Below are 26,325 nucleotides of genomic sequence, written 5' to 3'. Positions count from 1 at the left end.
CACATCCTGGACATAAACTGTTTCAACTCCTACCCTCAAAACGACGCTATAGAGCACTGCACACCAGAACAACTAGACACAAGGACAGTTTTTCCCCTGAATGCCATCACTCTGCTCAACAAATAATTTCCACAACACTGTCAAACTATTTACTAAATCTGCACTACTATTCATCTTCTCATCGTTCCCATCACCCGTCTCCTCCCACTTACGACTGTATGACTGTAACTTTGTTGCTTGCATCCTTACGATTTATATTGATATTGTTTCCCGATTGCTTATTTGTACCCTATGACTATCATTAAGTGTTGTACCTTATGATTCTTGACGAATGTATCTTTTCTTTTATGTACACTGAGAGCATATGCACCAAAAACAAATTCCTTGTGTGTCCAATCACACTTGGCCAATAAAAAATTCTATTATTCTATTCTATTCTATTCTATTCTATTCTATTCTATTCTATTCTATTCTATTCTATTCTATTCTATTCTATTCTATTCTACTCTACTCTACTCTACTCTACTCTACTCTACTCTACTCTACTCTACTCTACTCCACTCCACTCCACTCCACTCCATTCTTCCATTCCATTCCATTCTATTCCACTCCACCCCACCCCACTCTACTCTACTCTACTCTACTCTACTCTACTCTACTCTACTCTACTCTACTCTATTTGAAAAGCTTCCACAGGGAAAAAGATTGTCGATTTATTCTCCAGAACAGCAGGAGGAGAAGCAATGGAGGAATTTCCTGACAGTAAATACGTAGGATTAATCAAGGGAATAACTTGCCTGTTAGGAGTTGTGGATGCTGCATTGTTGAAAGTGTTCAAGGAAAAAAAAAACTGGACAACCATTTCTCCAGAATAGTACCAGGACTCCTGTTAAGGGTGTGGAGGAGTTGGAGTAGAGGACCTCCGAGGTCCCTTCCAGCCCCATGACTCTATGGTTGCATGAAAATCTGGCCCTTCAGCCAGGTTCCTTCTCCCTTCTTGGAGGAGAAATCTGCCTCTGTCCAGGGTGCTGAAAGACGGTCAGCTTCCCCAACTGAAACTTGAGGAGCACCGGACAGCTTTCACAAATGGGAGAATCCATCCACCAGTCAACCGCACAATTGTTATTGTGTGATTGGATCCTAAGTGTGCTCTAATGTTGTAACATTTCCTCACAGAGGGGGTTTCTATTTCCCGCCCGGTAATTTTTTTCTCTGCATTTCTCCCGTTCTACATAAAGAAACCAAATACAACTGTAGAATAACACAAGCAGGATAAAGATTAGGAAACCTGTCCAAAGGATTTTTTTTCCCCTCTTGTTTAGTTAAACGTACCTTAAGAGCAGGGGTGAAATGCTACCGGTTCGCCCGATAAAAAAATACCGGGTTTTTTTTTACTTTTTAATAGCATTTTTTAAATGCTTTTATTTAAAGCATTTTTTAAATGCTTTTATTTAATAGGTATTTAAGCATTTAAAAGCAAATATAGGTATTTAAATGCTTAAATACCTATTTGCCCGAACCGGTAGTAAAAAAATGCTTTATTTATTTATTTATTTTTTAAAAAAAGGTTCCGACGATCGTGCAGTACAGCTGTGATCGTCAGAACCTTTTTTTAAAAAAACTTTTTTAAAGCATTTTTTTTACTACCGGTTTGGGAGAATAGGTAGTAAAAAAATGTTTTTAAATTTTTTTAAAAAAAAACAAGTTGGCCATGCCCACCCAGTCACATGACCCCCACCAAGCCACGCCCAGCAAACCACGCCCACAGAACCGGTAGGAAAATATTTTGTATTTCACCACTGCTTAAGAGGGTGTCAGAGGCCAGCGACATTATTTTATGATCATGACTGACTGCGGTGGCATTTTTATTTTATATAACCCAAGGTGGCAAATGCACCTAATTCTGCTGCCTCCGATTTTACCCACAACTCTGTGAGGTGGATTGGCACAAGGTCAAGCAGTCAGTTTTCAGGCCTGACTCAATCTCCTGTTTTCACAGATTGCACAGCTGTGAAATGACACAACATTTCTGTCCTTTGGGCTTAGATTGTTGTGACCCAGGCCCAAGCAGGTATTATCAGATGCAAGCAGTTTGAAACAAACAGACTTTATTAGAACAGCTGAGAATTAACTCATTCTCAGTGGAGTCCAAACTAAATCAAAACAAATTCTTCATAGCACAAATTCTTCAGCCTTATCACCGACCTTGGTCTAATTAGGCAACCTGCCAAACGCTTTTCTTGGCAAAAGTTCAGAAGCAGAAGATGCCGACAAGAAATAAATGCAGCAAGACAAGAAACAAAACTATCAACCTTGTTTTCCCACAAAGAACCCAAGAGCCGTTGCTGGTCTTTTAAGCCTTATGGGAGAGGCCAATCATCTCTTGGCCTTACTCCTGAGTCGTCCTTTTTGCTTTAGCTGCTCTTGCCTTCTGGCAGCTCTTCTCATGCGCGCACTAGGAACAGGCTCCTCCTGTTCCTCTGCCTCTCTGATATCAGCCTCTGGAGGCTCTGGAGTTCGTGCATAACTCCCAGATGGCCCTGGCCCCATCTCTGCCTCCGACGCAGAGCCCTCATCCGGGCCTTCCCCAACCTCCAGGACTGGCCCCTGTTCTTCCTCAGCCTCCTCACTGTCCAACTCTGCTGCCAGCTCCGCAGGCTGCTGGCGGACCACAACACAGATTTGAATGGGCTGAGGATTGCTTTTATTTAAAGAGAAAAGGTAAAGTTTTTTTTTTAAAAAAAAGATCTGTAGCTCATCTCCCTTACAGTGGGCTACTCAACTGATGGAGAACCTCTAAACCTGGCCTACCAAGATGCCCCATCCAGCCTCCCCATGGTCATGTGATCAAAATTCAGATACTTGGCAACTGATTCATATTTGTGATGGTTGCAGTGTCCTGGATCATGTAATAATTACCTTTTTGATGGGGAAAACAGATTCACTTAACAACATGCTACTAACAAAGTTGAGTCAACAACGTGTGATTAACGGAGTTGAAACTCTAGAAAGAGTGCAGAGAAGAGCAGCGAAGATGATTAGGGGACTGGAGGCTAAAACATATAAAGAACGGTTGGTGGAACTGGGTATGTCTAGTTTGATGAAAAGAAGGACTAGGGGAGACATGATAGCATCTTCCCATATCTCAGGGGATGCCACAAAGAAGAGGAAGTCAAGCAGTGGTGGGTTCCTTCCGGTTCGGCCGAGCTGGTAGCGGTGACGATATGACGTCACTGAACCAGTTCTCTTTGTTCGGGAGCTCAACTGAGTTCGTAAGTTGAGAAGTACCTGCAATATCTATAGCAATGTATCAGGATGGGTGTATCATCCTGGGTATTCAGGAGGTTCTGACCAGTTCTGGAGAACAGGTAGCAGAAATTTTGAGTAGTTTGGAGAACTGGTAAATACCACCTCTGACTGGCCCCACCCCCATCTATTCTCTGCCTCCCAAGTCCCAGCTGATTGGGAGGAAATGGGGACTTTGCAATAACCTTCTCCTGGAGTGGTGTTGGAATGGAGATTTTACAGTATCTTTCCCCTGGAGTGGGGAGGGAATGGAGATTTTACTTTATCCTTCCCCTGGAGTGGGGACAGAATGGAGATTTTACAGTATCCTTCCTCTGGAGTGGGGAGGGAATGGAGATTTTACAGTATTCTTCCCCTGGAGTAGGGAGGGAATGGAGATTTTACAGTATCCTTCCCCTGGAGTGGGGACAGAATGGAGATTTTACAGTATCCTTCCTCTGGAGTGGGGAGGGAATGGAGATTTTACAGTATTCTTCCCCTGGAGTAGGGAGGGAATGGAGATTTTACAGTATCCTTCCCCTAGAGTGGGATAGGAATGGGGATTTTGCAGTATCCTTCCCCTGGAGTGGGGTGAGAATGGAGATTTTACAGTATCCTTCCCCTGGAGTGGGGAAGGAATGGAGATTTTACAGTATCCTTCCCCTGGAGTAGGGAGGGAATGGAGATTTTACAGTATCCTCCCCTGCCATGCCCACCAAGCCATGTCACGCCCACAGAATCAGTAGTAAAAAAAATTTGAATCCCACCACTGAGGTGTATGCGTGCGCTTTTCACTTCTATCTTCTACAGAGGTATCTTACATAATTTTGCCTCCGTGGGCTTTTGGTTATTGTCTATTTTTAATTTTTATCCTGCAATTCAAAAGACTAGGGTTCTTTAAAACTGCCATTTATGGACCAATTCAATTTTCATGGATATGTTCTTTCAAAGAACATTACAGCTCTGGGCTTAGCTTTGCAATGTATGTTGTATTCTGGACAAGGGTAACAACAGAGGTTTTATGGGCAAAGGAAGATCTTGTTCTAAAAATCTCACCAACCCAAGGAGAAGTCCAGCAGGAAACCACGATAGTAAGTTTGTTCCCCAACCAGGCAGATGTATAAAGTTGACATATGTCAGCAGTAGATTAATCAACTAAAAACTTTAGCATATTTACCGGGGGCGGTAAATGAAGAAGAGACGAAAAAGAGGAGTGAAATTCAATGTTTTTCCCCCTCCCAGTTCTGTGGGCGGGGCTTGGTGGGCGTGGCAGGGGAAGGGTATTGCAAAATCTCCATTCCCACTCCACTCGAGGGGAAAGGATACTGCAAAATCTCCATTCCCACCCCTCCAGGGGGAAGGATACTGCAAAATCTCCACTCCCACCCCACTCTAGGAGGAAGGATGCTGCAAAATCTCCATTCCCACCCCACTCCTGGGGGGACGATATTGCAAAATCTCCATTCCCACCGCACTCCAGGGGAAGGCTACTGCAAAATCTCCATTCTCTCCCCACTCCAGGGGAAGGATACTGCAAAATCTCCATTCCCACCCCACTCCTGGGGGAAGGATACTGCAAAATCTCCATTCCCTCCCCACTCCAGGTAGTATTTGCCGGTTCTCCGAGCTACTCAAAATTTCTGCTACCGGTTCTCCAGAACCTGTTAGATTTCAACCCTGGAAGAAAAGAAGAATGGATGCTAAATGGATGCTGTTTTGAAAGTCAGGATGATGTTTTATATTTTATCATTCTGATCAGATTTTACACAGTTCCCCATCAGCCATTCATTCTTTGATAAGACTAGTGTTCTGACCCAGCCTTAGGAGAAACAAGAAACAAGAAGACTCCTCGAAAAGAAAAACCCCTTTTATTTTACCTCGTATGAATGAATTGCATTCACCCACCGAAAGGCCCAGCAAGAGTCCTGCAAGGAGTTAATGGCAGTAACAGACCTTATCAGTTCGTTGCAATAATTTCCAGGTCATGAGCTCCCACCGAAAGGCTTCAAATTAAGTTCTGGCAAGCAGTCTTTGTGGCACGAAACACAATGAGCAAAATCAACAGAAATACGAACGGTTGTCTCCTACGACCACCACTCCCCTTTCCTTCTATTTATTCCCCAGCCAGGGAGGGGCCATTCAGTGTCCACGTTTGCTTTGCTTCCTGAGTCGACTCCTTGTCCTCCGTTGTTCTCCTCTCCTAACTGCTCTGCGCATACGTGCATCTGGAACGGGCCCCAGCTGTTCTTCCTCCTCACTCATGTCAGCATCCAAAGGCAACTTCCTCTCCGGTGGCTGGGAAATGCTGGACGGCCCTGGCTCTATCTCTGTGTCCGACGCAGAGCATCCATCAGAGCCTTCCCCAGACTCCAGAACTGGCCCAAGTTCTTCCCCAACCTCCTCATTGTCCGAGTCTGCTGCCAGCTCCGTTGGCAGCTGGCGGGCCACAACAACTAGCCTCTCACTAGTCATGCAAGGAGGAAGGAAGTTCAGACAATTCCACAAATTTCTCGGGTAGAATTCAGCTCCACCAGGAAAGGAAATTGCATTTCAGAGGAGGAAAAAAAGTCTTCCTCAGAGATCAGAGTCTCTTTGTTTTGCAAGTTTTGTTGTTTTGGAACACACGGGATTACACACGCTATCAATGCCCTGCATTTTTTTAAAAAAATCTGCTTTCACTTCTTCTATTTGCTGGATTTAAGCCTGGAGTAGGGAGAAAATCTACAAAACTCAACCTTTTGTCAAGAAAAAAAAAGCATATAAAAAAAACCTAATTTTGCGAAGCTAACTAAGGCATACAAATCCTTTGCCAGACCAATTCTCGAATACAGCTCGTCTGCCTGGAATCCACACTATATATCGGACATTAATACAATTGAGCGAGTCCAGAGGTATTTCACGAGAAGAGTCCTCCACTCTTCTGCTCGCAACAGAATCCCTTACGCCACCAGGCTTGAAATTTTCGGCTTGGACAACCTGGAACTACGCCGCCCACAGTCTGACTTAAGCGTAGTACACAAAATTGTCTGCTACAATGTCCTACATGTCAATGACTACTTCAGCTTCAACCGCAATAATACACGAGCACACAATAGATACAAACTTAATAGATACAAACCGCTCCAAACTCGATTGCAGAAAATACGACTTCAGCAACTGAGTGGTCAATGCCTAGAATGCACTACCTGACTCTGTGGTTACATCCCAAAACCCCCATAACTTTAACCTTAGACTGTCTACTGTTGACCTCACCCCATTTCTAAGAGGTCCATAAAGGGGGTGTGCATAAGTGCACCAGTGTGCCTTCCGTCCCTGTCCTACTGCCCCCATTTATTCATACTCATATCCTATGTGCATGTCCATGTTTATACTTATACCTGTTACTTTGTACACGTTTGACAAACTAAATAAATAAAATAAAAATAAATAAAAAATAATAAAATAAACTATAGTGCTGAAGAACTATGAACATTGAACTCTGGTGCTGGAGAAGACTCCTGCGAGTCCCTTGGACTGCAAGGCCATCCAACTGGTCAGTCCTAGAGGAGATCAACCCTGACTGCTCTTTAGAAGGCCAAGATCCTGAAGATGAAACTCAAATACTTTGGCCAACTAATGAGAAGGAAGGACTCCCTGGAGAAGAGCCGAATGCTGGGAAAGATTGAGGGCAAAAGAAGAAGGGGACGGCAGAGAAAGAGGAGGCTGGATGGAGTCACTGAAGCAGTCGGCGTGAGCTTCAATGGATTCCAGAGGATGGTAGAGGACAGGAAGCGCTGGAGGAATGTGTTCCATGGGGGTCGTGATGGGTCGGACACGACTTCGCAACTAACAACAACAATAAAATAAAAATAGAAGAATGGAAGGAGACTCACATGTTTCTTTATACAGCTCTGGAATTTTTTCTCACTTTCCAGAGGGGGAAAGGGAAAAAATCTGTCTAATTTCAATCATCATCATCCTCCAGTGGAATTATCTGATCCCCTCCCGTTTCAGCTGTTATGTCACAAGCATCCCCTGGGGTTGGTCCTACTTCTCATCCCTCAAACAGCTGATGCTGACACTCGTCTCAAATCTCATTGGCTTAGGAGAGAGTTTTTCCCGGCTTCTGTCACCTGGCACAGCTCAGGGAGGTTTTTATAAAAGGAGATGCGGCAGCCGGGGAGAGTAGACTGAAGCTGGTCTCTGCCTCGCAGCTTCTCTCTCGCAAAAAGCTCCCCGAAATTTATCCATCATGCCGACGATGGGCAGGTTTGTTGCGGTGCTTCTGCTGACCTGGACTATATGTGCAGCTGCCATCCCGGGAGAAGATAACTTTTCTGCACAGACCAGCAGGGTAAGTTGGAGTGGGTAGCGGAGGGGGAGAGAAATGACATTCCTTCAATAATGTTTCTATTGTATGTTTTTATCTGGCTGTACACCGCTCTGAGTCCCTCGGGAGAAGGTGCGGTATATAAATTCGAAATAAAATAAAATAAAATAAAATAAAAATAAATATCTGAAGAAGAGGAGGCTTTAAAAAGAATCATGAAATCCTCAATGCTCCTGGCTGTTGGGACATCGGGACACGAAAAATATATATATATATTTTCATAATAAGTGGTGTGCATTAGGTGGTCCCTATGAAAGAACCATAAGGGACGGGGTGGCTCAGGGGCTAAGACGCTGACTTGTCGATCGAAAGGTCGGCAGTTCAGCGGTTCGAATCCCGAGCACCGCGGAACGGGGTGAGCTCCCGTGACTTGTCCCAGCTTCTGCCAACCTAGCAGTTCGAAAGAGCGTAAAAAAAAAAAAAAATGCAAGTAGAAAAAATAGGGACCACCTTTGGTGGGAAGGGAACAGCGTTCCGTGCGCCTTTGGCGTTGAGTCATGCCGGCCACATGACCACGGAGACGTCTTCGGACAGCGCTGGCTCTCCGGCTTTGAAACGGAGATGAGCACCGCCCCCTAGAGTCGGGAACGACTAGCACATACGTGCGAGGGGAACCTTTACCTTTAACGAAGAGACAAACAAGGACATATAAGGGGGTGGGGGAGATAACAGATCAGAAAGTAGAGAGACTTCCTATAGCTTTTAGTATTATCTTCCATTGAGAACTGCGAAAAGAAGGAAGGGTAATAGAGTTTTAAAGGATAACAATGCCAGCTTTTATGAATTCCCTCAAAAGCCAGTTTCCCGGAGCTTGATATGCCCTCTCGCCACAGAAGGGAGGAAAAAAAAAGGGGGGGGAGATAACACGCAGACAGTCTGAAAAGAAAATTGCAGCATCCTTGCTTCATTAGGCTGTCCCCAAGACAAATGCAAGCTGGGGCAGATTATTTTCTAAATAACCTCTCTCGAATCACCGGTGGGGTTCCAAATCCATTGGTGAGACGTACATGGCTGGGGAGCTTGGGTTAGGAACGGACTTTTTATCGACACGCTAGCACAGCGGTGGCGAACCTTTTCAGAGACCGAGGGCCCCCAAACTACAACCCCAAACCCACTTATCTATCGCAAAAAGTGCCAACGGGGCAATTTAACCTGAATAACGAGGTTTTAACGGCCTAAAATAATGATAAACAAGGCAAGAGTTCAGCTAATTGTTCTAAGTAAAATAAAAAAGGTGATAAATGCACTTTTATGCCCCTTCGTTTTTTTTCCTGCTTTTGAAATATGACGTTTAGCAACAATATCATTTCTCTTTCCCTCCCTCTCTCTTCCCCTTCTCTCTCTCTTTCCCTCCCTTTCCCTCCTTCCCTCTCCCCCTTTCTCTTTCCCTCCCTCTTTCCCTCTCCCTCCTCTCCCTTTTCTCTTCCCCTCCCTCCCTTTCTTTCTCTCTTCCCCTCCCTCTCTCTTCCCCTCGCTTTCCCCTTTCTCTCTTCTCCTCCCTTTCCCCTCTCCCCCTTTCCCTCCCTCTCTCTCTCCTTCTCTTTCCCTCCCTCTCCCTTCCCCTCCCTCTCTCCGCCTCCCTCTCTTCCCCTCGCTTTCCCCTTTCTCTCTTCTCCTCCCTTTCCTCTCCCCCTTTCCCTCCCTCTCCCTCTCCTTCTCTTTCCCTCCCTCTCCCTTCCCCTCCCTCTCTTCCCCTCGCTTTCCCTTCTCTCTTCTCCTCCCTCTCCCCTCTCCCCTTTCCCTCCCTCTCTCCCTCTCCTTCTTTCCCTCCCTTTCCCTCCTTCCCTCTCCCTCCTCCCCCTTTTCTCTATTCCCCTCCCTCTTTCCCTCGCTCCTTTTCCTCCCTCCCTCTTTTTCTCTTCCCCTCCCTCTCTCTCTTCCCCTCCCTCTCTCTCTCTTTCCCTCCCTCTTTCCCTCCCTCTCTTTTGCTCTCTCACTTCCCCTCCCTCTCTCTCTCTTTCCCTCCCTCCCTCTTTCCTCTGTCGCTCTCCCCCCCCGAGGGAGAAACACGATGGAGCTGGGCTGGGGCGATGGCGCACATGCCCATAGAGAGGTCTCTGAGTGCCACCTCTGGCACCCGTGCCATAGGTACGCCACCCCTGCGCTATCAGCTCATAGAAAATTTAAACTCAGGCTCTTCCAGCTGGAAGGGTCAGGAGCAAGTAGGGAGAAATCCTCCTGCAGGGACTTGTTGCGCATAGTTCAGAGGGAAAAAAAAGAATTAGCTGGTTTTTTTAATATTCTCATTTACCGTGTCGCAGCGATCACTGCAGATGGCTCTTAAACACATTGAAGGGATGTCCTTTCAAAAGATATCTTGAGAGCCCCTAGGACAGGAGTCGGCAACCTTAAACACTCAAAAGAGCCATTTGGACCCGTTTCCCACAGAAAAGAAAACTCCGGGAGCCACAAAAACCCTTTTGACATCTAAAAGGAAGATAACACCGCCTATATCGTTTTTTTTTTACCTTTAGGCTATGTATATATATATAAAAAAACTTAGAATGTGTTGCATTTATGAAATCAACGAACTGCTACAGAGAAAACAAATTTTTATTTCTGCATGCGACACAAACATTTTGAACTCCAAAAAAAAAAAAAAAAGGGGTCAAAAAGCTCAATAAATCACGTGCCGGCGGGTGTCACACATTGGCGGTTGTGACCAGTGGTGGGTTCTCCCGGTTCGGTCCGGTTCTTGCGAACCGGTAGTAAAAGCGGTGGGAGGCTCCGCCCACCCGCCCGGACGTCATCATGGATGAACTGCGCGTGCGCAGAAGCTTCCAGTTGCAAACCGGTAGTAAAGGTAAGTAGAACCCACCCCTGGTTGTGACGCATATTTTGAGTGACAGCGAGCCGCAGCAGAGGGGTGAAAGAGCCACATGCGGCTCCAGAGCAGCGGGTTGCTGACTCCTGCCCTAGGAGATCACTCCAGTGACCTGGAATTGACACAACCCGAATGAAAGGAGTGATGGTCCTTTGAGCCCAGGTGCTCCAAGACAACCAGGAGGGGCCCCCGGGGAGGAGATTCACTTCTTTGATTCCCACCGGCCTCCGAAGCTTGGGAGGGCCAACTCGCCACGGGGCAAGAGTTACATTAATATCAAAGAAACAGTGGAACAGAAAGGATGCCGAAGGAGGGACAAAAAAAAATGAAACGTGAATGACAAAAAAAAAATTAGAATATTTTTTTTTTAATTAAATGAAACGAATTACGGCGAATTCTTGAATTGCCCCCGCAGCGAGTTGGGCGCGACGAATTGTCTTCGGCGAGTTGTCCCATTCTGGGGAAAGGAGCATAAAATCTCAGATAGACCCGTTGCGCCAGGAAACGCGAAGTCACGCCCGCAACTTCTCGGGTGGTGGAAACTTTTCGTTGGAAACGGAAGGAGGCCGGTTTGCAAATGAGGGTGGTTTCTTTAAGGAGGTTTTTATAGTTTTTTTTTTCTGTCTCTCTAGCCCAAGCATCTCCAAACTTGGTAAGTTTAAGACTGGTGGACTTCAACTTCCAGAATTCCTCAGCCGCCCATGCTGGTTGGGGGAATTCTGGGACTTGAAGTCCACCAGTCTTAAACTTACCAAGTTTGGAGACCCCCTGCTCTAGCCTATGGCCCTGGAATTTCCTGGATTTCCACCTAAACGGGTTCAAACCAAATCGAGCGGTGTTTAGCTGTATTTAACAGATTCACAGAGTCGGAAGGGACCTTGGAGGTCATCTAGTCCGACCCTCCCCACCCCACCCAAGCAGGAGATCCTTTTCAAGCTATGCTCAGACAATGAATAGGATTCCCTTGGGAAGAGGAAGTCCCTTGCGAATGCCATGGACCTGTTATTTCTACTGTGCTCTCCTTATTACAGGCAATCCTCGACTTACAACAGTTCATTTAGTGGCCATTCGAAGTTACAACGGCACTGAAAAAACGTGACTTAGGTCTGTTTTTCAGAGTTACGATCTTAGTAGCATCTGTGATCAAAATTTAAACCCTTGAAAATTGACTCATATTTATGACCATCTGCTGCGTCCCGGGATCACGGGGTCGTCTTCTGACGAGCAAGGGCAATGGGGAAGCCAGATTGACTTCACAACTGTGTTACTAACTTAGCATCCACAGCGATTTGCTGCGAGGAGGAAGGGCTTAAAGTGAGGTAAAACTCGCTTAACAACTGTTTCGCTTAGCCATCAAATTTTGGGGCTCAGTTGGGATTGTTAAGTCGAGGATTTACCTGTATCAATAGGAAGGGGGTCTGTCTTGAAAACCTAAATTTGGATGTGATTATCATCATCTCTATGTGAATTCCCCGTCCACTTAAAAGAAAACCCCTTTCCTTCAAGGATGAAAGAGGGACGCGGTGGCTCAGAGGCTAAGACGCTGAGCTTGTCGATCAAAAAGTCGGCAGTTCGGCGGTTCGAATCCCTAGTGCTGCGTATAACGGGGTGAGCTCCCGTGAGTTGTCCCAGCTTCTGCCAACCTGGCAGTTCGAAAGCACGTAAAAAAATGCAAGTAGAAAAATAGGGACCACCTTTGGTGGGAAGGTAACAGTGTTCTGTGCGCCTTTGGCGTTGAGTCATGCCGGCCACATGACCACGGAGACGTCTTCGGACAGCGCTGGCTCTTTGGCTTTGAAACAGAGATGAGCACTGTCCCCTAGAGTCAGGAACGACTGGCACGTATGTACTTTTCCTTTTACCTTTTGCAAGGATGTAAAAATATCTCACGGCGCCTTCTCTGTTTTTTTTTTTTTTCTCTCCTGCCTCCTTCACGCCCACAAGGAGCAACCCAAGTCTCAGAAAAGTCTCGTTCTGAAGATGCTCGCGGGGCTCCTCAACGGAGTCGAGGCGGATCGTGACGCAGCGGCTTTCGCCGATTTCGAAGATCCCCTAGAAAGGAAACTGGAGGAAGAGCCCTTGATGCTGGGGCCATCGCCGCACCTCAGCCCGCGAGACCGCAAAACCCTGTGTAAAAACTTCTTTTGGAAAACCTTCACGTCCTGCTAACAATTCCTCCGCGGCCTTTTCTGGCTTCTGGAGCTATTCAGCCTGTGTGGCTCCTGCCCATCAAGAGGAGTCTCGATCTGCAGACGGGGTGGGGGGGGGGATGGGGAGGGGTGGCGGGGAGGTGGGGAAGGGGCTTTCTCATCACATTTTGCAACCTAAGCCAGCCCATGCCTACTTTGCCAAAGGCTGCAAGTCGGATGGACGGGAGGGTTGAAGGCGAAGGGCTGGGTCAGTCAGTTGCCAATCGCTTCCCATCCCTGCCTGGTCTTGCTAAATTGTGGCGGATGCTCTCTTGCCTTCTGTAATGTCGATGCCCCTCGTTGTCTTTCGGCTTTTCTCCTTCTCCTCATCAAAGCACAAAGTTTGATTTTTGTGATGATTTAATTGACAAATAAAGCATGGCCTGAGGACATTGGGATGCACAGCCTTATGTTTATTTTCCGGTCTCTCTCTCTCTCCCTCCCTCCCTCCCTCCCTCTCTCTCTCACACACACATTCTCATTCTCTCTCTGTTTCTTATTTTCTCTCTCTTTCTCATTCTCTCTCTCATTCTTTCTCTTTCTCTCTCTCTCTCTCTTTCTTATTCTCTCTTTCTCTCTCTCACACACACACTCTCTCTCACACATATACACACACATTCTCATTGTGTTTCTCATTCTAATTCTCATTTTCTCTCTCTTTCATTCTCTGTTTCTCATTCTCTCTTTCTTTCAGTCTCATTCTCTCTTTCTTGTTGTTTCTCACTTTCTCTCTCTCACACATACACACTCACTCTCTCTCACACACATACACACACATTCTCATTCTGTTTCTCATTTTCTCTCTCATTCTTTCTCATTCTCTCTTTCTCTCTTTCACACACACTCTCATTCTTTCTCTTTCTCATTCTCTTTCTCATTTTCTCTCTCATTCTCATTCTCTCTCTTATTGTCTCTCTCTTTCACACACACTCATTCTTTCTCTCTCATTCTCTTTGTTTCTCATTTTCTCTTTCTCATTCTTTCTCATTCTCTTTCTCTCTCTTTCACACACACACTCTCATTCTTTCTCTTTCTCATTCTTTCTCATTTTCTCTCTCATTCTCATTCTCTCTCTCTCATTGTCTCTCTCTTTCACACACACACTCATTCTTTCTCTTTCTCATTCTTTGTTTCTCATTTTCTCTTTCATTCTCTCTCTCTCTCTCATTCTTCCTCATTCTCACTCTCACTCTCTCTTTCTCATTTTTTCTCTCTCTCTCTCCTTCAAACACTAAGGGGAGGGCAGCTCCTGATTTTAATGACGGGAAAAAAACTTCATGGAAAATGTCAAATGCTAAGAAGAGTGGACGCCTGAGGCAACGGATATGGCTAGAGCTGCAGACAGATATTACGGCGTCTCACAATTTGTTCTAATGCCCCTTAAAGCCATCCTGAGGTTGGGAGTTGCATGGGGAAACAAGCTGCTGATAAAACTACTAGGCACTGTCCGGTTAGTACAGATACCATGTAGCTGGCACTAGCTCCAAGCCAGAATAATAATGGAAGGTTGAGGATCAATCAATGTCAAAGCAATCGAGGTCAACGTTGCTCAAAATCTGATGGATTTCTGGAGTAAGGTTTGGGGCGAAAAGGAAGCATCAATGCTCCAATCAATGCCTCAGTTATGGGGCTGTCCCATCCCTTGGGCAGCTTTGCTAGCAAGACACAGTCTTGCTTGAAATCTCAAAGTGATAATTCCACCCACAAAAAAAAGTTTTTTCAACTACTCTCTCTCTCTCAAGCTGCATCCTCCCAAATCCATCTTTTCCCCCCGAGAGCAGTGAGCCTGCTGGCTAATATTCCGTAGCATTAACTTCCAACGAGCGACAGGCTGGTTATTCGTCAACATGTTAGATGCACCTTTGGTAAAAAGGAAACAACAACTCAGGAATCCATTTCGGAACGTGATTTGGCTTCCGCCCCTTTGCATTTCTAAAAGCGGGTTGCAAGCGCGAAGCTCCGAACAAGCAGCCAAGTTTGTGAAATTCAAAACACTGCTTGACATATGACACTTGGGAATCCAGTAGAAAATTAGGTGCGCCGCCATGGCGAACTGGCAGAGAGGAAACCATCCAGCTGTGAACGTGATTGCACGGAGAGCACTGATTACGTTGACAGGATGGGCATCCCCGCAGCTAAACATTCAGATTAGGTGAATTGCTCAAGGGGTCGAATGTGGGAAGGTTCGCGCCACACACTGAGTACAAACTAAGCACAGAAGCTGTGTTTGGACAATACCCCAACGTGCAGTCTGTGCTCCAGGGTCTTGTGGGACCGTGCCAGGGGTGCTATTCGGCAGGTTCTTGAGAACTGGTAGTGGAAATTTTGAGTAGTTTGGAGAACCGGCAAATACCACCTCTGGCTGGCCCCGGAGTGGGGTGGGAATGGAGATTTTGCAATATCCTTCCCCCCAGGAGTGGGGGAGGGAGTGGGGATTTTGCAGTATCCTTCCCCTGGAGTGGGGGTGGGAATGGAGATTTTGCAGTATCCTTCCCCCCAGGAGTGGGGGAGGGAATGGGGATTTTGCAGTATCCTTCCCCTGGAGTGGGGGTGGGAATGGAGATTTTGCAGTATCCTTCCCCTGCCACGCCCACCAAGCCACACCCACAGAACCAGTAGTAAAAAAATTTGAATTCCACCACTGGACCGTACCCTTTCCTGCTAGATTCATGGCGAGCCCTTCCAGGGAGCGCTTTCTCAAGAACATTAATAGTCAGTCAAAGGTGGTGCGGTGGCCTAGAAGGGGAGCTGTCGCCTCACAATCAGGAGGCTGCGAGTTCGATCCTAGGTAGAGGCTGATATTTCTTTCTCTGGGCACAATGGGAATATATATAACTGCTGAACAAAACTCCGCATCGGCGACAGGAAGGGCATCCGGCCAGTGGTGGGATTCAGCCGGTTCGCACCACTTCGGGAGAACCGGTTGTTTAACTTTCTGAGCAGTTTGGCAAAGTGGTTGTTGGAAGAAATCATTAGGGCAGAGAACCGGTTGTTAAATTACTTGAATCCCACCACTGCATCCGGCCATTAAAACACTCTGCTAGCTCCATTCAGTTGCCCAGACTCCACCCTACAAGGGATTATGGGGTGGTTAAAAGAAGATGATGACGATTAATAGGCAGTGAGAGGAAGGTCAATTGGGAGGCTGGCTGTCCCTTCCTTGTCTTGGGCAATCCCAGCATGACCTCGGTTGTCATTGTAACTGCACTCTTCCATGAGAAAGCATGCACAGAAAGCAGTCGGACCCAAGAGACCTGGCAGGGCGGGGGGGAAGATGACACTGTTGTGGTCCGCCAGCAGCCTGTGGAGCTGGAAGTGGAGTCGGACAGTGAGGAGGCTGGGGAGGAACATGGACCAGTCCTGGAGTCTGGGGAAGGCCCAGACGAGGGCTCTGCGTCACAAGCAGAGAGGGGCCAGGGCCATCTGGGAGTGATGCGCAGACTCTGGAGCCCCCAGAATCGGACAGCAGAGAGGCAGAGGAACAGGAGGAGCCTGTTCCTAGTGCACGCATGCACAGAGCTGCCAGAAGGCAAGAGCAGCTAAAGCAAAAGGGACAACTCGGGAGTAAGGCCAGGAGATGATTGGCCCCTCCCATAAGGCTTAAAAGAGAAACAAAGACACTTGGGCCTTTTGCAGGAAAGCAACATTGCTAACTCTGTTTCCAGTCGGCATCTCTTGTTAGTTTCTGAACTCTGTGGGGCTTTGCCAAGTAAGGCCTTTGGCAGGGTGTCAAAGAAGATAAAGCTTGGTGATTATCCCGAAAGACTTCTTCCAAAGGACTTGTTTTGAAATTAATTGGGACTCAGCTGGGAATGAACGTAATTCTCAGCTGTTACAATAAAATAGGTTTGTTTGGGACTAATTTCTGTATTGTAATGACTCAGTAAGCCTAGATCACAAGAGACACCGAAGAGGGCAACTCAAAGAATAGCCTTCGTTTTTATGCCGTTTTTGCTTCTTCAACTGAATCATAGATGCTTAATGGAGCAGAGCAAAAATTAACGGCCAGCATTTAAACAGGAAGAAGTCATTATGAGTAATTCAAGGGGTTTTTTCCCCCCCTTCGTTTCAATAGGAAGTACCTACTGTCCTAAATGAAGACGGCAAAGTGCACAACTAATCAAATAGAACACACAAGAATGCACAAGAACTGACAGCCAACAGACTCCTTCCCCTTATGCAGCATCATTGTTGAGGGTACCATCCACAAATTTCTGGAGCTTTAGCCCTGAAGATGAGATTCCTGCTTCCATTTTTAACAGATTAACAGAGTTTAACCTTATAGATCAGTGATGACTAAGCTTTTTGCCACCGTATGCCAAAAGCGGGGGGAGTATGGGGGGCCGCCCACATGTGTGCCCACACCCGTAATTCTACGCACCCTGCTCCCTGCGCATGTGCGCATGTGCGCATGACCGCCCCCATGCTTCCCCCGCTTTTGGCACACGATGGCACGCTTTTTTTGCTCTCCCCAGGCTCCAGAGCCTTTCTAGGAGCCTGGGGAGGGTGAAAATGGCCTTCCCCACCCCCATGGAAGCCCTCTGGAGGCCAGAAACGGCCTGTTTGCCAGCTTTCCGGCCTCTGGAGGGTCTCCGGGGGGAGGAGGCCATTTTTGCCCTCCCCAGGCTCCTAGAAAGGCTCTGGAGCCTGGGGAAAGCAAAAAACGGACCTTCCCCACCCTCCCGAGGCCCTTCGGAGGCTGGAAACAGCCTGTTTCCCTACTTCTGGTGGCCCAGAAGGCCTGAAAATCAGGTGGCGGGAGCTGAGCTTGCGTGCCCACCTATATGGCACCGAGTGCCACCTGTGGCACACGCGCCATAGGGTCGCCATCACGGTTATAGGTCATCTATGTTGGCTACTTGATCTGTCACTAAACAGTGAGAACCACAATTCCTGTAAATGCCAGTGTTAAAAAATAAATAACAAAATAAATAAATAACACCCCACCAAAAGAAAGCTGGGGAAAATGTACCAACAATCTCATAATTTGGCATTAAACAAACACACTCAAATCCATAAAGCAGATAATAAAACTAGAATTTTGCAAGAGATATAATGATCCATAAAACCTCATAGGGCTAATTTAATTCCAGGCACTTCAGGTTTACTTTAGCAAAAAAAAAAAAAAAAAGGCAGGGAGGTTCAGAACTGAAAATTCTCCCAGACTGAGGACACATTTTACAAGAAAATGTACTTTCCAGGCTGGGCCCATCCACTTCCTTAATTGAATAATAGTGGCCAATGTGTACCTAGAAATACAAGGAAATCGAGATATCGATCAATCTTAATTCTTTCCTTCCAGAAAATAAGTTTTTTTTCCCCTTTTATTTTAAACATGTAAAGCTGGTCATTTTTTCCACCTGTTTTCCATTGCGGCAAAGAGATTTTATTTAATCACATGCTCATCTGCCTGAAATAATTGTTAAGAATATTTCAAACAGAGTGTCAGGGTTCCAAGTAATATCTCCCCCTCCCCAATGAAAGGGGACTCTGAGAAATTGTAGCAGAAAACTTAAAACTTGCCTTCCACCCTTCCGAGGTCGGTAAAATGAGGACCCCGATTGTCGGGGGCAAGAGGCTGACTCTGTAAACTGCTTGGAGAGGGCTATGAAGCACCATGAAGCAGTATACACCATGTTTTCCCCAAAATAAGACCCTGTCTTATATTTTTTTGAACCCTGAAATAAGTGCTTGGCCTTATTGCCATGCGCTCAAAAGCCCAATTGGGCTTATTATCAGGGGATGTCTTATTTTGGGGGAAACAGGGTAAGTCTAAGTGCTATTCCTTCCTTCCTTCCTTCCTTCCTTCCTTCCTTCCTTCCTTCCTTCCTTCCATCCATCCTTCCCTGTGCATAAAATGAAGCATTGCAGGCTAACTCTGCCCACTGTCAGGAGTTCAATCCTGACCGACTGGCTCAAGGTTGACTCAGCCTTCCATCCTTCCGAAGTCGGGAAAACGAGGACCCAGATTGTTGGGGGCAAGAGGCTGACTCTGTAACCGCTTAGAGAGGGCTGGAAAGCACTGTGAAGCGGTATATAAGTCTAAGTGCTATTCCTATTTTTCTTTCCTTCCTTCCTTCCTTCCTTCCTTCCTTCCTTCCTTCCTTCCTTCCTTCCTTGTGGTTAGAATGCAGTATCGCAGGCTAACTCTGCCCACTGCCACCAGTTTGATCCTCACCAACTGGCTCAAGATTGCCTCAGCCTTCCATCCTTCCGAGGTCGGTAAAATGAGGATCCAGATTGTCGGGGGCAATAGGGCTGACTCTGTAACCGCTTAGAGAGGGCTGGAAAGCACTGTGAAGCGGTATATAAGTCTAAGTGCTATTCCTATTTTTCCTTCCTTCCTTCCTTCCTTCCTTCCTTCCTTCCTTCCTTCCTTCCTTCCTTCCTTCCTTCCTTGTGGTTAGAATGCAGTATCGCAGGCTAACTCTGCCCACTGCCACCAGTTTGATCCTCACCAACTGGCTCAAGATTGCCTCAGCCTTCCATCCTTCCGAGGTCGGTAAAATGAGGATCCAGATTGTCGGGGGCAATAGGGCTGACTCTGTAACCGCTTAGAGAGGGCTGGAAAGCACTGTGAAGCGGTATATAAGTCTAAGTGCTATTCCTATTTTTCCTTCCTTCCTTCCTTCCTTCCTTCCTTCCTTCCTTCCTTCCTTCCGTCCATCCATCCTTGTGGTTAGAATGCAGTATCGCAGGCTAACTCTGCCCACTGCCACCAGTTTGATCCTCACCAACTGGCTCAAGATTGCCTCAGCCTTCCATCCTTCCGAGGTCGGTAAAATGAGGATCCAGATTGTCGGGGGCAATAGGGCTGACTCTGTAAACTGCTTAGAAAGGGCTGTAAAGCACTGTAAAGCAGTACATAAGTACTATTGCTATGTGTGAGCGTGCAGCAGTAATCACCAAATTGATGAACTGAGGATGTATTGTGTGGCTCTCCATGTCATTAATAATTTTTATTTTTACTTTTCTGGTCCCCATGCAATTGAAAAGACCCATGAAAAGAATCGAAGAGCTAAAAGTACATGCAGGGGTAGGCTGCTGGGGGTTCGCAGGGGTTCGGGAGAACCTGTAGCTAAGATTCTGTGCAGTTCAGAGAACCCCCAAATCCCACTCCTATCTGGCCCTGCCCACCCCATCCCGCTCCTCCCAGGAGTCCCCACACAGCCTGTTTTGGATGCAGGTAAGTGCAGGGCGCGCACGGAGCACGGGGCAAAAATCAGTCCTACCAGAAGTTCAGGAAGGCCGGAAACAGGCCCGTTTCCAGAGGGCCTCCAGAGCCTGGGGAGGCCGTTTTCACCCTCCCGGAGGCTCAAGAAAAGCCTCCGGAGCCTGGGGAGGGCAAAAACACCCCTTCCCCACTGTGGTGCAGGCGGCCAACTAGGCCACGCCACCCACAACCGGCAAGAGAACCCCTTGCTAACATTTTTGAAGCCCACCCCGGAGTTCGTGGTATTTACTATCAGGGGTGAGGGAGACCATTATATATATATATATATACATATACATACATACATATATATACATACATACATACATACATGTATGTATGTATATGTATATAAAAACGCAAGTGGAAAATTATCCTCTTTCATCCCTGCCATCGACAGGGGCTTAATTTCCTGCCCGCCCGCTAAGGCTGAATTTAACAGGGCTGTAAGGACCAGAAATTGCCTCTGATGAATTGGTGTTGAAGTCTGCCTCCTGGGCTGCCACGGCAAGGGATGAGCCATTATTCTTTCAATTTGGCTCACAGATGTCTTTTAATAGGTATTAGGACTCTCCATATGGGGCTCTCTTCACAGCACACAGGGCAGCTGTCCGACTTCACCTTTTCCGCCCACCTTCCAAGGGCTGGCTAATCAGAATGAATGAGCCGCTTTCTTTCACGCCAAATGGCGGTGCGGATGGGTTCAACCCGCGTAGTTTTTTTGTTTTTCTCAACCGATCTGTGGCGGACCACAACAACATCACCCTCCTGGTCCCCGGCCACCAGCTCTTCTTTCCTGAAGTTGTTTAATGGTAATGTTACTTTGAGAAGAAGCTTAGAGGTACAGAGAAACTGGGAGGCGAGGGGAGGGAGGGAGGGAGGGAGGGAAACATTTTAAAATCTTTTCAGCCTTCGTTAGGGTGCTTCCATAAAAACACATCCACTCGCATTAGGCCAGATGTCACTCACACGCTTGGCCTTTCTTTGAGAACTGAAGAGGTGACAGAAGCAGGAGGTGAAAGAATTGGGAGATATAACAAGTTTGTGCTTCAACGGATCCCGTCTCCTTGACATGCTCTGTCCCCCGGAGGCTGCTAATGGATCATCAGTGTTGGAAGTCCCCCGAAAGTCTTTCTAGACTAAATACAGAATAACAGTGTTGGAAGGGACCTTGGAGGTCTTCTAGTCCAACCCTCTGCTCAAGCAGGAGACCCTACTACACCATTTCCGACAAGATGGCTGTCCAGTCTCTTCTTGAAAGCCTCCACTGATGGAGGCACCTGCAATTTCTGGAGGCAAGCTGTTCAATCAATTGTTGTGGCCCCGCCCTCTGAGCCTGTCCCATCGGAGGAAGAAAGCTCTGAGCATGAGGAAGAGGAGTCAGCCAGGCCTCCCTCTCCAGGCCCCTCCCCTCTGGCACTGTCTCAGGTGCCGGCCGAGGGAGAGGAGATTAGCAGGGAGACAGGTGTCTCGGATGAGAGTGAAGGAGAGACTTCATTCCTGGACGCACGCCTCCGAAGGCGTGATAAACGATTGCAGCAGCTCAGGAGGCGTGCTAGGGATTAGAACTCAGTCACTGGACCACACCCCAGAGACTATATAATAGAGGGTGGTGGCCAGTGATCCCTGTGACGAACAAAAGTAAACCTTGGATAGTCACTAAAGCCTCGTCCGAAACTGCTGAGAGGAATATTAATTTCTGTTGGACTCTTGTACGCTGAGTATATTATCTTTCTGTTTTCTGTGGAAATAAAAGCACTTGGCAGACGGTGTGTATATCGCTGCCAAGTTGGAGATAAAGACCTGGGTGTGTTCCAAGTGCTTCCTTAACCCTCGGCTGGCTGTGTTTGTGTGTGTGTGTGGACGGGGACAGATCATCAATCAGAATAGAGCTGGAAGGACCTTAGGGTCTCCTACTTGACTAAGGAGTTGAATAGAAGACCTCCAACGTCCCTTCCATCTCCTGTTATTCTGTTAAATCTGGAAGCCCCATATTGGGAAAAGCTGACCCATCTTCGAGGGCAGGAATTGGGGCAGTGTGCATGGATTGGAGCACTAATGCAGCCTAAGTAGCTGAGTACCTGAGGCTCATCTTCCAGAAATGAAGGCATTACTGCTGGCCATCAACGTTACCCAACTATTGAACGCCTGTGCGCCAAATCTGTTGCTTGAGCCAAGTCAACCAATCAAGACAAGAGGGCGATCTGTTTGCAGGCTCGTTTTATGTAGTCCTGTTTTGCAGCAACAAACATGGCAGGAAAGGTTGGGGAAGACTGTCACAGAGACAGCCAGGAAAAACCGTTCCAACCGCATTATATAAAACTGGCGGTAGTGATGATGCTAAACGCATAATGAGCCTTGGATCGCGGACTCTGCAGGAAGTAGCACCTGCCAGACCTTGTTGGTGCTCCCAAGCTAAGCAGGGTTGGGCTTGGTTAGGATTTGGATGGGATCGCGAGGGGATCTCAGAGCCAAAGGCTGGACGGGAGGACCGAAGGGAGAAATCAGAGAAAAAGCAATGCAAACGACTGCCAAGAAAATGACAAGGATGCATCCGTAAAGCCGTTAGGAATCCAACTCTTTTCTTCTTCTGGGAATAGAGGCAGGAACTTCATTTTTAACCGGGATGAGCAGCCGTGAGAAAAGGATCGCCTTGTTTTCAGGGATGGGCTGCTGGGGGTTCGGGAGAACCTCTAGCTAAGATTCTCTGCATTTTGGAGAACCCCCAAATCCCACTCCTGGCTAGCCCCGCCCCACCCCTCCCACCCCTCCCCTCCCTGGAGTCCCCACATGGCCCATTTTGGATGCAGGTAAATGCAGGGTGTGGACGGAGGCTCGGGGAGGGCGAAAAATGGACCTAACGGAAGTTCGGGAAGGCTGGAAATGGGCCTCCAGAGCCTGGGGAGGATGTTTTTGCCCTCCTGGAGGCTCAAGAAGAGCCTCCGGAGCATGGGGAGGGCAAAAACACCTCCCCTCCCCCACCATAGTGTAGGAGGCTGACTAGGCCACGCCCACCATGGCCACGCCCACCCAGCAACTAGGGAGAGAACCCCTTGCTAAAATTTTTGAAGCCCACCCCTGCTCCTGTGATCTAATTCAAGCTCAGAAACGGGGCTTGAATTGCTGTTGTGCACAGGATTCAGCTTGACGACTTGTCTCTTCTCATTTGTGACAAGCAGACCCAGAGGACGGGGAGAAAAAGTTTGGGCTTCCTTTTGACACGACACAAGTCCGCCGTCTCTTGAAGACGTCGGTGCTGACCTGGGCAAAGGCGTAATGTTGGGCTAGCTCTTCTCACGAAGCTGAAGTGGCTCAGATGCAATTGGATAGGAATCAGGTTTTTTTTTTTTATGACTTGGCATCTGAGCTCGGAGCCAACCTGACATCTGCTCCTGAGGATATCACCCATTATCTTTCAGCGCTCGTTAAATGCTTGTCGCGATGATGAAAATGGGACATTGGTTTCAGGGAGGGAGAGAGAAAAAAAATTGTACAGCCGTTTATGTTTAATGCACCTGACAAGTTTCAGATGGGCCATAGAACGTGGTCTGAACATCATGTATTATGGGATTTTGTGTTCGCTGGAAACACACTGTTGGCACCGGTGCCTGCAAGGGATTTGAACTGGGAGATTTCTCGTTTATGTGCAGTTTATTTCTTGCAACGAGAGGCAGATCTAAATTATCTGGGTTCATCCCCACGAGATGGCAAATCAAACACAGGACTTTTTTTTAAGATGACATGTGAACCCAGTCATGAGTGAGTCGGTATGTTGAAAACACAGTTGCATCAGGCTGCGAATCCCAAGTCTATCGCTTATCTTCATGGACCCTCAAACGAGCAATTAAAAAAAATCGCAGACAAACCCACTTAATCTTCGTGACCCAGATGAAATCTGCTTATTCGTTTTTGATCAGCCATCAGCCATTCATTTTTCCCTTCTGCTCAGGCCCAGAAAAGTATGAATTTGATTTTGCAAACGAGTAAACGACAACAGAGCCGTACGTGACAGTATTGGCCACCTGGGGGTGGGGGGGGGGGAGGCAGACGTTCCCACTGATGAGTTCTCCGTGTGACAAAACGGCAAGGTAATTGCCAACCCCGAGTGATTTTCAAAACAAGAAGCAATGAGGTGGCAGGCATTGTTGCAGGTTGAGTAATGTTGTGGCCCGTCAGCGGCCTGTGCAGATTGTAGCTGATTCCGACAACGAGGAGGCTGGCGTGGTGCTGCGCCAGCAGCCTGTGCAGCTGGCGCTCGAGTCGGACAGTGAGGAGGCTGGAGAAGATGTGGTGCCAGAGGCAGGGATTCAGCCAGGGCCTTCAGAACCTCCAGAAGCTCCTTTAAGTAAAGAGAACGAAGAGGAGGAGCCTCTTCTCAATGCAGAGCTGCCAAAAGGCAGGAGTGTCTCCTCGAGAGTAAGGCTTGGGGCTAATTGGCCACTCCCTTAACCTATTTAAGGAGGAACACCAACTGAAGCAATTTATAGGGAACAACTTTAGTTCACTCTCCTTCGTGTCTGCAAAATTGCTTCTGGGCTTTCTGCCAACTCTAGTAAGACTGTGATTACCTTACCTTAGAATTCCGGTAGGCTGTTAAGACAGTTCATTAACAGCCTTCGAATGATAAAGACTAAGTTATTTGAGTAAAATAAGCTTTGTATAGAGTTTGTGTGTGCTGCGTTCTTTGGGGTCCGTAGCTGGGGCAGAACAAGTAAGGAGTCCACTGAGTGGTTTCCAAGTAATTCAAATGCCATCGCTGTCATTAGTAAAGAAGCTCAGTGCCAGAGGAGAATGTGACAAGGACTAGGACCATGATGCCACCAGAGGTGGCACGCAGAGCCAGGGGTGAAATGCTACCAGTTCGCTCCGGTTCAGGCAAACTGGTAGTGATAAAAACTACCAGTTCGGGCAAACCGGTAGTAAAAAAAAGCTACGATCCGACAATCAGCAGGATTTCCTGCTTTTTAGCAAAGCTAAACCGGGCGGCACAGCTGATCGTTGGATCGTAGCTTTTTTTAACTATCGAACTGGTAGCTTTTTAAATGCGCAGCACGTTTGGTGCGCACTGCGCATGCACATGCAGCACGTGTTTGGTGTGTATGTGCATGTGCAGCACACGTTTGGGGCGCAGTGCGCAGCCAGCGAACCAGTAGCAAACCAGTTCAGATTTCACCACTGCGCAGAGCCCTCTCTGTGGGCACGTTCGCCGTCGCCAGCTGCTCTTCTGGTTTCTGTTTCCAGGCCTTTTCTGGGCCGTTTTTTGGGCCATTTTCAGGCTGTTTTTCGGGCTGTTTTGGAGGCATTTTCAAGTTGTTTTCGGGCCAAAAATGGCCCCAAAACAGCCCCAAAACAGGCATGCAAACGCCGGCCAGCTGGTCTTTGGGTTTCCAGCACTCCGGCGGGCGCATATGCATGTGCATGCATGCGCATTCCGGTTTGGGCACCCGGTGCCAAAAAGCCCGGCGCCATCACTGGACTAGGATCTTGGGCTACCAAGTAAAATCCAGAAAAGCAGTAGTCAACCAGTGAAGACAAAATGGATCTCAGGAGAACACTGGGCTGATTTAGACATGATAGCTTCATATTTTATGAAGGTTCTACACTTAGGCAAGAAAAACAAAATGCACAGGTACAGTATAGGTGGTACCTCGCTCAACAGTAGTAACTGTCAGAAGGATTTTGGAGTTCTAGTGGGCTCCAAGATCCAGCCGTGTGCAGCAGCTGCCAAAAAAGCCAACCCAGTTCTAGGCTGCATAAACGGAGGGATAGAATCAAGACCACGTAAAGTGTTAATATCACTTTATAAGGCCTTGGTAAGGCCACACTTGGAATACTGCATTCAGTTTTGGTCGCCACAATGTAAAAAAGATGTGGAGACTCTAGAAAGAGTGCAGAGAAGAGCAACAAAGATGATTAGGGGACTGGAGGCTAAAATATATGAAGAACGGTTCCAGGAATTTGGATCTCTAGTTTAATGAAAAGAAGGACTAGGGGAGACATGATAGCAGTGTTCCAATATCTGAGGGGCTGCCCCAAAGAGGGAGTCAAGCTTTTTGTTCTTTTTACTAAGACAACCATAGGGACGTGGTGGCTCAGTGGCTCAGACGCTGAGCTTGTCGATCAAAAGGTCGGCAGTTCAGCGGTTCGAATCCCTAGTGCTGCGTAACGGGGTGAGCTCCCGTGACTTGTCCCAGCTTCTGCCAACCTAGCAGTTCGAAAGCACGTAAAAAAAAAAATGCAAGTAGAAAAAATAGGGACCGCCTTTAGTGGGAAGGGAACAGCGTTCCGTGCTCCTGTGGCGTTGAACCATGCCGGCCAGATGACCACGGAGACATCTTCGGACAGCGCTGGCTCTTCGACTTTGAAACGGAGATGAGCACCGCTCCCTAGAATCAGGAACGACTAGCACATATGTGTGAGGGGAATCTTTACCTTTAAGAACAAC

At 47.4% G+C, this 26,325-nt stretch overlaps 2 protein-coding genes across 2 annotated transcripts in view; one reads left to right on the top strand and one right to left on the bottom strand.

The window, feature by feature from the left end:
* Positions 1 to 743: 743 nt before the first annotated feature.
* On the top strand, positions 744 to 12,690 carry CORT (cortistatin). The gene is made up of 3 exons (XM_070956230.1): positions 744 to 762; positions 7,479 to 7,618; positions 12,423 to 12,690. The coding sequence occupies exons 1-3, from the start codon at positions 744 to 746 to the stop codon at positions 12,645 to 12,647; spliced, it is 384 nt and encodes a 127-aa protein (XP_070812331.1). The 3' UTR covers positions 12,648 to 12,690.
* A 5,177-nt stretch (positions 12,691 to 17,867) lies between these two features.
* Positions 17,868 to 26,325, bottom strand: part of TARDBP (TAR DNA binding protein) — a 46,135-nt gene continuing 37,677 nt past the window's right edge. Inside the window, exon 8 of the mRNA XM_070955993.1 lies at positions 17,868 to 17,916. Within this exon, the coding sequence (XP_070812094.1) occupies positions 17,888 to 17,916 (29 nt within the window). The 3' untranslated portion in view covers positions 17,868 to 17,887. The remainder of the gene's footprint in view (positions 17,917 to 26,325) is intronic.

The sequence above is a fragment of the Pituophis catenifer genome, unplaced genomic scaffold (assembly GCF_029215685.1).
Source record: "Pituophis catenifer annectens isolate HBS135680 unplaced genomic scaffold, rPitCat1.0.hap2 SCAF_18, whole genome shotgun sequence".
Classification (NCBI taxonomy): Eukaryota; Metazoa; Chordata; class Lepidosauria; order Squamata; family Colubridae; genus Pituophis; species Pituophis catenifer.
Note: the sequence above shows the minus strand (reverse complement) of the source record. Positions and strands in the feature narration are given on the sequence as shown.

What these genes read in the sequence shown, in the direction of transcription:
- CORT (XM_070956230.1), top strand. An exon ending in TTTCTGCACAGACCAGCAGG is followed by an intron (nt 7,619 to 12,422) that starts GTAAGTTGGAGT and finishes CACGCCCACAAG; the next exon opens with GAGCAACCCAAGTCTCAGAA.